The sequence below is a fragment of the Hyperoodon ampullatus genome, assembly GCF_949752795.1.
Source record: "Hyperoodon ampullatus genome assembly, chromosome: 1".
Taxonomy (NCBI): domain Eukaryota; kingdom Metazoa; phylum Chordata; class Mammalia; order Artiodactyla; family Ziphiidae; genus Hyperoodon; species Hyperoodon ampullatus.
Window position 1 is genome coordinate 129,006,391 of NC_136914.1, and position 12,589 is coordinate 129,018,979.

Genomic DNA, 12,589 nt, shown 5'->3' on the forward strand with positions numbered 1-12,589 from the left:
AAGAAACTAGGGGCAGAGAATGGACTTGAGGACACGGGGAGGGAGAAGGGTAAGCTGGGACGAAGTGAGAGAGTAGCACTGACATACACACTACCAAATGTAAAACAGATAGCTAGTGGGAAGCAGCCGCATAGCACAGGGAGATCAGCTCGGTGCTTTGTGACCACCTAGAGGGGTGGGGTAGGGAGGGTGGGAGGGAGACGCAAGAGGGAGGGGATATGGGGATATACGTATGCATATAGCTGATTCACTTTGTTATAAAGCAGAAACTAACACAACACTGTAAAGCAATTATACTCCAATAAAGAGATGTTAAAAAAAATGCAGCCCTTGATCATTTGGGTGTTGCTAGGGACCATCACCAGTGAGGCTGCAGCAAAGTCCACGGCTTGGGGGAGTCCAGTCTCAACTGTTACAGGTGGTAAAGAAACGTTCTTTGAAGAGGCAAAAAATACAGGTGAGTTTGGGAATAACAGAATGGGAGGATTTGTGAATCACAGAGAGTTTGAAGGAAGGAGGAATAGGGATATAAATCAGGAGAAAGGAACTACAGAGCATTACGGGGATCAGAGAAGGCGAAAATAGAAATGACCAGGTGAGGGTCTTACTTTGGGCAGCGACTGAAGCAAGCCCTGTTTGCATTTATAGTTATCTGGCTACGGTGTTAAGCAGATAACAAATCCCCACTTATCTCTGGAAGATGGTGGAATCTTGTGTTTATCTGCTGCCTGGAAGGGGGAGGGTGAATTTGGGCTTTCTTTTGCCTTGGAGTCATTAGAGGGCAGAGTAGGGGCTTCCCTGGTGGTCCTCCGCACTTCCAATGCAAGAGGCTCGGGTTTGATCCCTGGTCGGGGAACTAAGATCCCACTTGCCATGCGGCGCGGCCACAAAAAAAAAAAAAAAAAAAGAGGGCAGAGGAGAGCAAACAGCTACGAATGAATGAGTAAGAAAGATCATTTTTCAGACAATGCCCTGAGCTAGTGGGACATGTGATGAAAAGTGAGGATATAGGCCTCAGAGAGAAGGACAAGCCTTTCATCAAAACACAGGATAGGAAAAGGATGAAAGTATGTCATCTCAGTCTAGGTTGTGTCATCCTAACAAAAAATACCCAGATCTCAGTGACTTAAAACAACGAAGGTTTTTCCTTGTTGGTGCTACCTGTTCATCATTAGTTGGCAAGGAACACAGGCTGATGATCAACCACCATCTTGAAGGCTGTTGGTCCCTGTGCCAGAAGGGAACCTTGGAGGGTCTCACGTTAGAGGCTGTGGCTTGGATGTGACTGTATGTTACTTTCCCTCACAATTCACAGCTAGAATGACTCACACACACACACACACACACACACAGCACCACCACCACCACCGGGGGGCGGAGTACAATCTGACTAAACGTGTGAAAGATGAGGAATTGGAATTTATTTGGTGAACAGCACTCATGACACCTACGGCATTTTTACCGCAGATGAGCTTTATCTAGAAGTCATACAGAATGCCAGGGTTGGAAATGAACCTCAGAGACAAGCCAGTACCTGCCCAAGATCACACAGAGAGCAGCAGGCTGACTGAAAGCCAGGTCTCCTGTTTCCCAGCCCCCTGGACTCCCGAGGTTTTATCTTTGGCAAGGTTAAAAACACTTTAGACTCACCTCCCTTCACCTGGAGTCAGACTTTCACTAATGCTCCCCACGCCCCCGGCCCCAGAGATGAATGTGTCCTTGGCTGTTGCCAGTCCTACTGTAGTGTCTGCTAGAGTTAAATTGGCTTTCTTCCCAGGGGTCATCTCAGCTGATGAAACCAGATGCAGAAGCCTCTTTAGCACTACTTTGTGATCTCCCGGGCCTGATTCTGATCAAGTGGGGGACGAGAAGATTTTGAGCATTCTGAACACTTTGCCTCCATCCGTGTCGCATCAGAGGTTGTTACATAGTATATCGTTTCTCTCTGCCTGAATGCCTCTCCAGACCTCCACGCTCCCAGAGCCCCCATGCTTCTTTCTGTAATAGCGCTTTGATACAAGAGGACACTTGTCACATCGGAGCAAAGATAGATCTCAGCTTCATGGGGCCTCTGCTGTGTCAGGAACCTGTCCAAGAACCGCAACAGGCCTTTCTGCACAGCTGTCCATGACCTACCTCTGAACAGCCAGGACACGGAGAGAGCCTGGGGCCCTTGAGGGACATACGGATCTGTAATAAAAATTCTGGCAACTCTAGCTAGACTCAATTTAATATTATACAGCCCTGTAAGACTGCCTCTCAGAATGGAGCCTTACCACATTCTTTGCTTAGAAAACACAAGATTCAATCGCTCCTCCAACTGCTAGCAAGCCAAGACTGATTTCAGAAGCTGGGGAAATTGGGCATTGTTGGCTGCATTGCAATTGTTACTGAAATTGCAAGAAAGAGAAATTAAGGAGTGAAAATAATCTAGGATGATAGTTCTCAAACTTTTGGGTGTGTAAGAATCACCTCTGAATACTTGTAGTACAATGAAGGACATGCAGCCAATAAAAAAAGAATGCAGGTCTGGATGTTTGGCTAGGGTTAACTTGCAAACTAGTTTTAAGTGGGAAAACAAAAAGAACATTCACAGGTGTGTTTCTACTTATGTACAAAAAAGGTTGGAGAGAGTTATATATGTACATGTGCAAACACACACAATATTTGCAAGGATATACAAGACACTGGTGAATGGCTGTCTTCCTAAAGGGGAACTGGGATGCTAGGGAGAGGAGGGGATCACTTTTTTTCTTTTGAATTCTGTGCCATTTGTATTACATCTTTTAAAAATAAATTACCAAATGAAATGTGGTATCCTGAGACAGAAAAAAAGAATTACTGGAAAACTAGTGAAATAAGAACAAAGTGTAGTCTACTTAGCACAGGTCCTAGTTTTGGCAAATGTAGCTTTCTTGGTGGTTGTTTTTCCTGGTTCTTTATTCATCATATCCACGCCTCCCCACTACTGGCTTTTTCTCCTACTGTTCCCTATGTGTGGGATGTCCCTCATTCTCTCCTCCTCCTTGGAAGCTGTACCCATCCTTCAAGGCCAAGTTCACCAGTTACTTGCTCTGAAATGCTTTCCTTGCCTTTCCCCCCTCAGTGCTCTAAGACATGGTATCTAGCTTGTGACACATGGTTACTATTGTTTCACACTTGCTATCAGCTGGATTCCCAGGAAGCAGACTTTAAGGTGAAAATTAGCATACAGGTTAAGTTCTGCAGGATGCAGAATTGTAGATACAGAGGACTGGAGGGCCGACTGTACTATGTCATCTGACATAACGAACTTGAGCAGCCCTGGATTTTGGTATCTGTGGGAAGGAGCGGGTCCTGGAACCAACCCACTGCTGATAGGAGGAACAACTGCATGCTCTGTCCTCAGCCAGTTTCCATAGCAGCAAGCAGAGATGAACCTTCCCTATCATCAAGGCTTACTGAGAGCCTCCAAAACCATAAGAAATTCACCCCCCATTTAGCAAAGATAACATTCAAGGAGAAAAATTTCATTTTTAAAGAACAATATTTCTCAGTCAATAACCTTTAAAGCCTTGTCTTTTCAAGCAAATGAATACTTTTATTAACATGGTAAAATTTTTTTTAAACACACGGTAGGGTTTTGACCTCAAATACTTGTCAGGTCTGCTACTGAAATGAACTTACAGCTAGACAACTTATGAATCTTGAAGACACCTAGTCCCTGTCCAGTTTAGGGTCCAAAACAGACAGCCCTTGCTTTTCTTCCCCAGACCCTCAAGGGCCTTTGCAAATATCGCTTTCATTTTATGTCCAGAATCCCCTGAAATGCATCAGGATATTACATCGATTACACAGAATACCAAGGCCTATCTCTTCTCCTAGTCTAGGTTCCATGTCACATAAAGCTGAGTTAGGTTGTCCAAACAATCTGACCAGACAAGTTACATCAGCGTGACGCATAAAACTTAAAATTTGAACGAAATACATCTCTCCTCCTTTGGTCTCACATAGAAATTAAAGTCCCCAAACACAATACCATCCCGCAGCCCTTCTTTTGATTCATCAGTCCTAGCCAGATCAGCCCCATTCTCATTCCCAATTGAAGTCTGGTCCCTTCTTCAGCTTCGTTAGCAATCGCTGCATGGAGTCGTCTTCTAGAAATAATGCCGTTCCTTCAACACCTTCAGAGCTGGAGAACTCCAACTGAGTCTCATCTGTTACACACAGACCCAAAGTTCCAGGGAGCTATCAGGTCACACAAGAAAGAGCAAAGCACCTCAAAAATTTAGAAATAACGAAAGCCCAGGAACAAATGTGACTGCTGCGAGAGCTTACAATCTAGGCCCTAATTCTTGTGAGAGCATTTTCCAAATCAAAGTTACCTCCCCAAACAAAACCATTTAACAGTCAAAACTCATACTGAGGTCATTAACCACAGACCATAGCAGAAACGTAGTGTGAGGACAGAGTGTAGACAGAGAAAAAAAGAGAAAACAAAAGGCTCTCTGGTTTCAGCTTCTCCAGGGTGTCAGCCAATTTCCATCAGTTGACCAGAATCCACTGGCTGTAAACCTAAAGTGCAATTGGGAGAAACTCATCATTAGGAAGTGAGAAAACGCTCACAAATTCAGCCTCGCAGGACACCACCTCTTCTGGATGCCATCTGACCCCTTCCAGTCTTCCAGCAAAATCTGGAATCGCCCAATAATGGCCCTCTGATAATTCTGTATTTCTACCCCCCTTTGCTCAATGGCCTGTATTGTGATTTTGTTGTTTATTACCCTACAGTTATCCTATCGATCGTGACCTTTGGTTTCAACCAAACACATACAAGTCAAAACCAACCAACCAACCAACCAACCAATCTGTTCCCCCAAATTACCAGAGACGTAACAAAAATAAACGGTACCTACTAACACCTCCTAAAATGAAAATTGAGCACGCTTTTATTCTCTTCTCCCAACTCCCATCCCCCGTGGATCATTAGTAAATAAATGTCCCCGAAGCTGGCCCAAGCGTCGGGCAACGCCTGGGACCTCCGTGCGGCTCCCGCCGGTCCCCACCTTACCGCCGACCCTCCTTCAGGACGACTCGCTCTTCTCTATCCGCCGGACCAGCTCCACCAGCATCTCTGCCATCTTCGCGATCTCCTTGGCCTTCTCCTCAGCCTTCTCGCACCGTTTGGTCCCTCTGCCCTCGACTCCGTCGTCCGCATTCTGCAGATGGTTGAGCGCGCTCTCCTCCGAGGCCTCCACCTGCGTCTTGATCTGGATGAGCATATTGTCCATCTCCCACAGCTTGCTCCGGTTCCGCAGGTAGGCTCTCCCGTGCTCGCGGGTGAGCGCCGCGATGTCCTCGCGCATCTCGTTGATGACCGGGAGCAGGAACTGCTCGAAGTCCTCTTCAGGCTCCAGCACCTCCACCTCCTCCGGCTCTGCCAGCTCCACGATGTCCAAGGGCCGCATCTTTCCCCGCTATTCCGGAACCGCAGGATGCAAGTCGGCTGCAGAGAGAAAATGGAGACTCGCTATGCTTACCAACACACTTCCAGAATATTCTTTAAAACTTTTACCCCTTTTAAACTTTTCGCCTCACAGAAGCCACGGAAACAAGCGACTTACGAGCAAAGAACCGGAGGACAAAATGGAGTCGCGGCCGTCAACCAGCGCCCTGCGTGTTGCGGCCCCTTTCACGACACGGCCGTGCCTCTTTACGGTCACGCCGCTGGTAGAACTAGGTGCGGGCGCGCGCACGTCAATAGAGGGCGACGCAATCCGCTCTACCACGGCCGCGCGCGCGCACACACCCACACCCACGCGCGCGCGCACGCTCTCCCTTTTCCTCCCCTCCTTCTCTTCCATGCTGCGCCCCTCCGCTACCCACGCGCCCGCGGACGTGAATGCACGAGCTCCTTTATCCTCCTCCCCCTTCACCCCGTTCTGCTCGCCTCCGCTACCCACGCACGCGCGGACGCGCACGCACGAGCTCCCTTATCCCCCCTCCCCTTTTACCCCTGTGGTACGCCTAACGGCTACCCCACGCGCGTACGCGCGCCCTCTCATATTGCCCCTCCCGCTTCACCCTCGTGCTGATCCTGTCCGCCACCCTGGCTTTGGAGGTGAGCCCTTCTGGTGCTCCCTCCTCCTAAAGGGTTGCTCTTAAAGGGTTTCCATCTTTTGAAGATGTTAGCGCTGTCTTCCTACAGTAAACGGGGACAGCCCTACGTAATAGTGTACTCAAAGTCTGTGACATCCTGGTCCATCGCTGATAGCCCCATCCTGTTTACTACCACGACTGGACCCCTCCCTAATGTCTTACTGGCTTATTTTCTTTTCACTTTTTTTTTAAAAAATTATTTTTATTTCATTTTTGGCTGCGTTGGGTTTCCATTGCTGCGTGCAGGTTCTTCTCTAGTTGAGGCGAGCGGGGGTTACTGTTGCGGTTGCGCGGGCTTCTCATTGCGGTGGCTTCTCGTTGCAGAGCATGGACTCTGGGTGCGCAGGTCTCAGTAGTTGTGGCTCATGGGCTCTAGAGTGCAGGCTCAGTAGTTGTGGCTCACAGGCCTAGTTGCGCCGCGGCATGTGGGATCTCCCCGGACCAGGGCTCGAGCCTGTGTCCCCTGCATTGGCAGGCGGATTCTTAACCACTGCGCCACCAGGGAAGTCCAAATTAAATGATTCTTAATTTTGTTTTATTTTCATATTTTGGGGTCAATCCCCCCCTTTTTTTTTGTTAGGTCTCAAAAATTTTCATGGGGCTTCAGAAAGCTCCTTCGTCCTGGGCTCTGTAGCAGCCGCCTAAAGGGTAAAGAGAGCTTGCTAGGGGCAGGACATAGGAGAGGGTGACCCAGAGAAGGGCCTCCAAAATAGAAACCCACTTAAGCCCGGGACCTCCCCCTTCCAGAGGAAGCTGCTGTTGCCCAAGTTCCAAAAACTGGGCTGAAGTAAGAAGTCCTGAGACCCCAGGGGAAGCAAGGGTGAGAGTGTCCTGCCTGTGCAACCCAGTGTTAATGGGTAACCTCCGAGGGAAACAGCCTTTAAGACAGTAACGAGATGTAACCTGAGCAAGGCCTTCTGCACTGGTCAGAAACTCCAAACTGACACAACCAGTTTGGAAGAGTCTGAGGGATTTTTGTTTGTCTTGTTTCTGCAGTGGAGGATATCCGACATCGGGAGTAGCGGATCTGAATTCAATTGTTACGGCCAAAAAAGATTCTGGCTGTGGGAAATGCAGGGATGATGGTTCCCACAAGACAAAATACAATAGAAAGCAGAGAAGTTTGTATTAGAAACGATTTCGTCAATGGAAAAAGAAAGAAGTATCACACTTCTAAGAGGGTTTTATTAGCATAAATCAATTTAATAATAACTGTGTTAAGGCATAAAAGGGAGCAGGTATTATTATAGACCCATTATTGGCCCCATTTTGCAGATGGAGAAACTGAGGCCGGGGGAGTTGTAACATGGCTTGTAGGGGTCTTGTCCAGGTTCAGCTGGTGGAACCCAAGCTTCTTGCCATCAGATACAAGAGAAAAAGATGAGGACTTCGGTATTTTAAGTTCATTGAAATTAAGAAAGGCTGCTTTTTTTTTTTTTAAGCTTAGCAAAGGAGTTAAAAGAGTGACTTCATTTTTACTTTCATGTAACAAAATTCCCAGAAGACACATGTTCTCACCAAAGTCTTAATGCGGTATTGCTCTAGCATCGTGCTGGGCATGAATTGCTCATTTCACCAAGCATGACTCAAACATCACATCAGGAATATTTTTCCTCTTGAAAGCCCTTGGAGCCAAATCATTAACGAATCAAGAGGAATCACTTAAGGATATGAGAGATTTTCAAATGGCGAACACTTTGGGAAAGAGGGTAACTGTGGAAGACACAAATGACATTCAAAGACTAGATACTGACTGCGAAGATGTGGAGATTATTATATGTAATCAAGACTACCATCAGCGGAATTACTGAAAGTAGTTCCTCCTCCTTCCCATTGTAATATCCTAGGGGGGGATGAATCGAGGGGAGGATGCCTAGCATGAACCCCCAAGATCCCGCCTCTGCCTCTTCCCACGTGGCAAAGAGACACATAGCCACAAAGCCACGAAGCTGAAGAGGACACGCGTGCCATCGGCTCAGGCCACTTCACAGACACTGACGGAAGTGTGTACCTCAGTGGTCTTCAAACTCTTCAGACCAGATTCCCTTATCAGAAAAAGTGTGTGACCAGCACTCCTGTGACCGAGCAGGACCCTATGAGGCCTTCCCAAAATAGATCCCCGCCCATGTCCTCCACCTGCCTTTTGTTTGTATAAAAACTTTAGTCAAAGAACAAATTTAATAAGAGAAGTGAGAAAATGCAGAAAAAAAGGAAAACAGTCAAGCCAGACAAAATAATAATACTTTAGCCATTCAACAAAGTCAAGGACCTTTAGTTCCTCCTCAAGGGCTATAGATAATATTCTGAGCCATGTTCTTTGAGCTGTTTTGCAGATCCTGAAACCTCCACCAGGTGCAAGAAGTTAGCTGACCCCAGAAGAAGCACTGTAGACCCCAGACTGGTTGGAACCAGAAGGTTGATGATGTTGACTCCCAATTACCTCACCATCAACCAATCAGAAGAATGTCCACGAGCTGACCACACAGCCCACAACCCCTCTCCCTCACCCTGTCATTAAAAACCTTTCCCTGAAAGGCTTCGGGGAGTTCAGGTCTTTTAAACACTAGCTGCCCTGGACTCCTTCCTTGGCGTCTGCAATAAACGCTGCACTTTCCTTCACCACAAGCTGGTGTCAGTAGCTTGGCTTTACTGCACACAGGTGAGTGGACCCAAGTTTGGTGCAGTAACACTTCCAGTACATGTTCATTGGTTCATCTAAAACTATAGTCATAATCTGTACTGGTAACACTAAGTAGATTAACATACACAAAATAGAAATTTAAGGGATGAGATGAAGTAAATAGTTTTAATAGTTTTAAATAATTATTTCTTTTCACATAGTCCTAAAAAGTCTTTTATTCTCTCTCTCACACACACATAGGCCTAGTTAGCTGATAATATTTTTCAGTGGAAGTGTTGGGATTAAATATGCTTCATTATTTTGAAAACTTTGGTTTAACACTTCATGATAGAGCAAGGCAAAGGTCTACTTATAAATCCAGTTTATGTTGATACTTGCATTTAATGACTACCAAAGTTAAGAAGAAAAAAAACAAACCCCACAAAGATCCTTGGGTCCAAATAGAAGAAGAAGATCATCCATCAGCCTTATTAAACCCTGATGCTGAGTTCTCAATTCCACCCACCAGATATGCAAAGGTTTTTTACTGGAAATCATTTGCTAGAAATCCATCTCCCCAATTCGTTCTTGCAAACTAACTGCTGAATTTTAACAAATGGATCCAAAGTCTAGTGTAAGTTTTAATTTGGAAGAATTTTAAACAGAATGAAAAATTCTAACCTTCAAAATGCTCAGACAGGAGAAATTTTTTTTTAACTTTTAAAAACTGTTTTACTTTTTCATCATGACATTTTGAAACTTCTACATGCATGTAATTTGTGAAGAAACAAAGGGTTTTACAGATAATTTTGGGAACATTACAGATGTCTGTCATTTAGAAACCTGTGCTAGAGGATAATGGTCTCTTTTTTTTGTCAGAATTATACTTCAGTTTAATTAAAGACATAATTTTTTTCTTATTAGTTATCTATTTTATACATATTAGTGTATACATGTCAATCCCAATCTCCCAATTCATCACACCACCACCACCACCCCGCCACTTTCCCCCCTTGGTGTCCATATGTTTGTTCTCTACATCTGTGTCTCTATTTCTGCCCTGCAAACTGGTTCATCTGTACCATTTTTCTAGGTTCCACATATATGCGTTAATATATATTTTTCTCTTTCTGACTTACTTCACTCTGTATGACAGTCTCTAGATCCATCCATGTCTCTAAAAATGACCAATTTCGATCCTTTTTATGGCCAAGTAATATTCCATTGTATATATGTACCACAACTTCTTTTTTTTTCTTTTTTTATTAGTTTCTGCTTTATAACAAAGTGAATCAGTCATACATATACATCTGTTCCCACATCCCCTCCCTCATGCATCTCCCTCCCTCCCACCCTCCCCATCCCACCCCTCCAGGCGTGTACCACAACTTCTTTATCCATTCATCTGTTGATGGGCATCTAGGTTGCTTCCATGACCTGGCTATTGTAAATAGTGCTGCAATGAACACTGGGGTGCATGTGTCTTTTGAATTATGGTTTTCTCTGGGTATATGCCCAGTAGTGGGATTGCTGGGTCATATGGTAATTGTATTTTTAGTTTTTTTAGGAACCTCCATACTGTTCTCCATATTGGCTGTATCAGTTTACATTCCCACCAACAGTGCAAGAGGGTTCCCTTTTCTCCACACCATCTCCAGCATTTGTTGTTTGTAGAGTTTCTGATGATGCCCATTCTAACTGGTGTGGGGTGATACCACATTGTAGTTTTCATTTGCATTTCTCTAATAATTAATGATGTTGAGTGCTTTTCATGTGCTTCTTGGCCATCTGTATGTCTTCTTTGGAGAAATGTCTATTTAGGTCTTCTGCCCATTTTTGGATTGGGTTGTTTGTTTTTTTAATATTGAGCTGAATGAGCTGTTTATATATTTTGGAGATTAATCCTTTGTCCATTGATTCGTTTGCAAATATTTTCTCCCATTCTGAGGGTTGCCTTCTTGTCTTGTTTATGTTTTCCTTTGTTTTGCAAAAGATTTTAAGTTTCATTAGGTCCCATTTGTTTATTTTTGTTTTTATTTCCATTACTCTAGAAGGTGGATCAAAAGAGATCTTGCTGTGATTTATGTCAAAGAGTGTTCTTCCTATGTTTTCCTCTAAGAGTTTTATACTGTCCAGTCTTACATTTAGGTCTCTAATCCATTTTGAGTTTATTTTTGTGTATGGTGTTAGTGAGTGTCCTAATTTCATTCTTTTACATGTAGCTGTCCAATTTTCCCAGCACCACTTATTGAAGAGGCTGTCTTTTCTCCATTGTATATCCTTGTCACCTTTGTCATAGATTAGTTGACCATAGGTGCGTGGGTTTATCTCTGAGCTTCCTATCCTGTTCCATTGATCAATATTTCTGATTTTGTGCCAGTACCATATTGTCTTGATTACTGTAGCTTTGTAGTATAGTCTGAACTCAGGGAGTCTGATTCCTCCAGGTCTGTTTTTATTTCTCAAGACTGCTTTGGCTATTCAGGGTCTTTTGTGTCCCCGCACAAATTTTAAGATATTTTGTTCTAGTTATGTAAAAAATGCCACTGGTAATTTGATAGGGATTGCATTGAATCTGTATATTGCTTTGGGTTGTATAGACATTTTCACAATATTGATTCTTCCAATCCAAGAACATGGTATATTTCTCCATCTGTTTCTGTCATCTTTGATTTCTTTCATCAGTGTCTTACAGTTTTCTGAGTACAGGTCTTTTACCTCCTTAGTAGGTTTATTCCTAGGTATTTTATTCTTTTTGCTGCAATGGTGAATGGGATTGTTTCCTTAATTTCTCTTTCTGATCTTTTTTTGTTAGTGTATAGGAATGCAAGAGATTTCTGTGCATTAATTTTGTATCCTGCAACTTTACCAAATTCATTGATTAGCTCTAGTAGTTTTCTGGTGGCATCTTTAGGATTCTCTATGTATAGCATCATGTCATCTGCAAACAGTGGCAGTTTTACTTCTTCTATTCCAATTTGTGTTCCTTTTATTTCTTTTTCTTCTCTGATTGCCGTGGCTAGGACTTCCAAAACTGTGTTGAATAAGAGCGGTGAGAGTGGACATCCTTGTCTTGTTCCTGATCTTAGAGGAAATGTTTTCAGTTTTTCACCATTGAGAATGATGTTTGCTGTGGGTTTGTCGTATATGGCCTTTATTATTTTGAGGCAGGTTCCCTCTATGCCCACTTTCTAGAGTTTTTATCACAAATGCGTGTTGAATTTTGTCGAAAGCTTTCTCTGCATCTATTGAGATGATCATATGGTTTTTCTTCTTCAATTTGTTAATATGGTGTATCACATTGATTGATTTGCATATATTGAAGAATCCTTGCATCCCTGGGATAAATCCCACTTGATCATGGTGTATGATCCTTTTAATGTGTTGTTGGATTCTGTTTGCTAGTATTTTGTTGAGGATTTTTGAATCTATATTCATCAGTGATATTGGTCTGTAATTCTCTTTTTTTGTAGTATCTTTGTCTGGTTTTGGTATCAGGGTGATGGTGAGCTCATAGAATGAGTTTGGGAGTGTTCCTTCCTCTGCAGTTTTTGGGAAGAGTTTGAGAAGGATGGGTGTTAGCTCTTCCCTAAATGCTTGATAGAATTCACCCGTGAGGACATCTGGTCCTGGACTTTTGTTTGTTGGAAGATTTTTAATCACAGTTTCAATTTCATTACTTGTGATCGGTCTGTTCATGTTTTCTATTTCTTCAGACAGGAGAATTTTTATAGGTGACACAGACTTTAGAAAGAATAGCGTACCACATGGAAACATTTCCAACACCCACCAGGAAGAGATCAAGTGTGTTTGTTTTCCTAAAAATAACTA

At 43.8% G+C, this 12,589-nt stretch overlaps 1 protein-coding gene across 1 annotated transcript; it reads right to left on the reverse strand.

Moving 5' to 3' along the window:
- Positions 1-3,554: 3,554 nt before the first annotated feature.
- Positions 3,555-5,559, reverse strand: LOC307059378 (MORF4 family-associated protein 1). Its single transcript, XM_079713304.1, has 2 exons — positions 5,051-5,559; positions 3,555-4,554 (listed from the first exon to the last, which is right to left on the reverse strand). The coding sequence occupies exon 1, from the start codon at positions 5,445-5,447 to the stop codon at positions 5,064-5,066; it is 384 nt and encodes a 127-aa protein (XP_079569430.1). The 5' UTR covers positions 5,448-5,559; the 3' UTR covers positions 3,555-4,554; positions 5,051-5,063.
- Between the last annotated feature and the right edge of the window lie 7,030 nt (positions 5,560-12,589).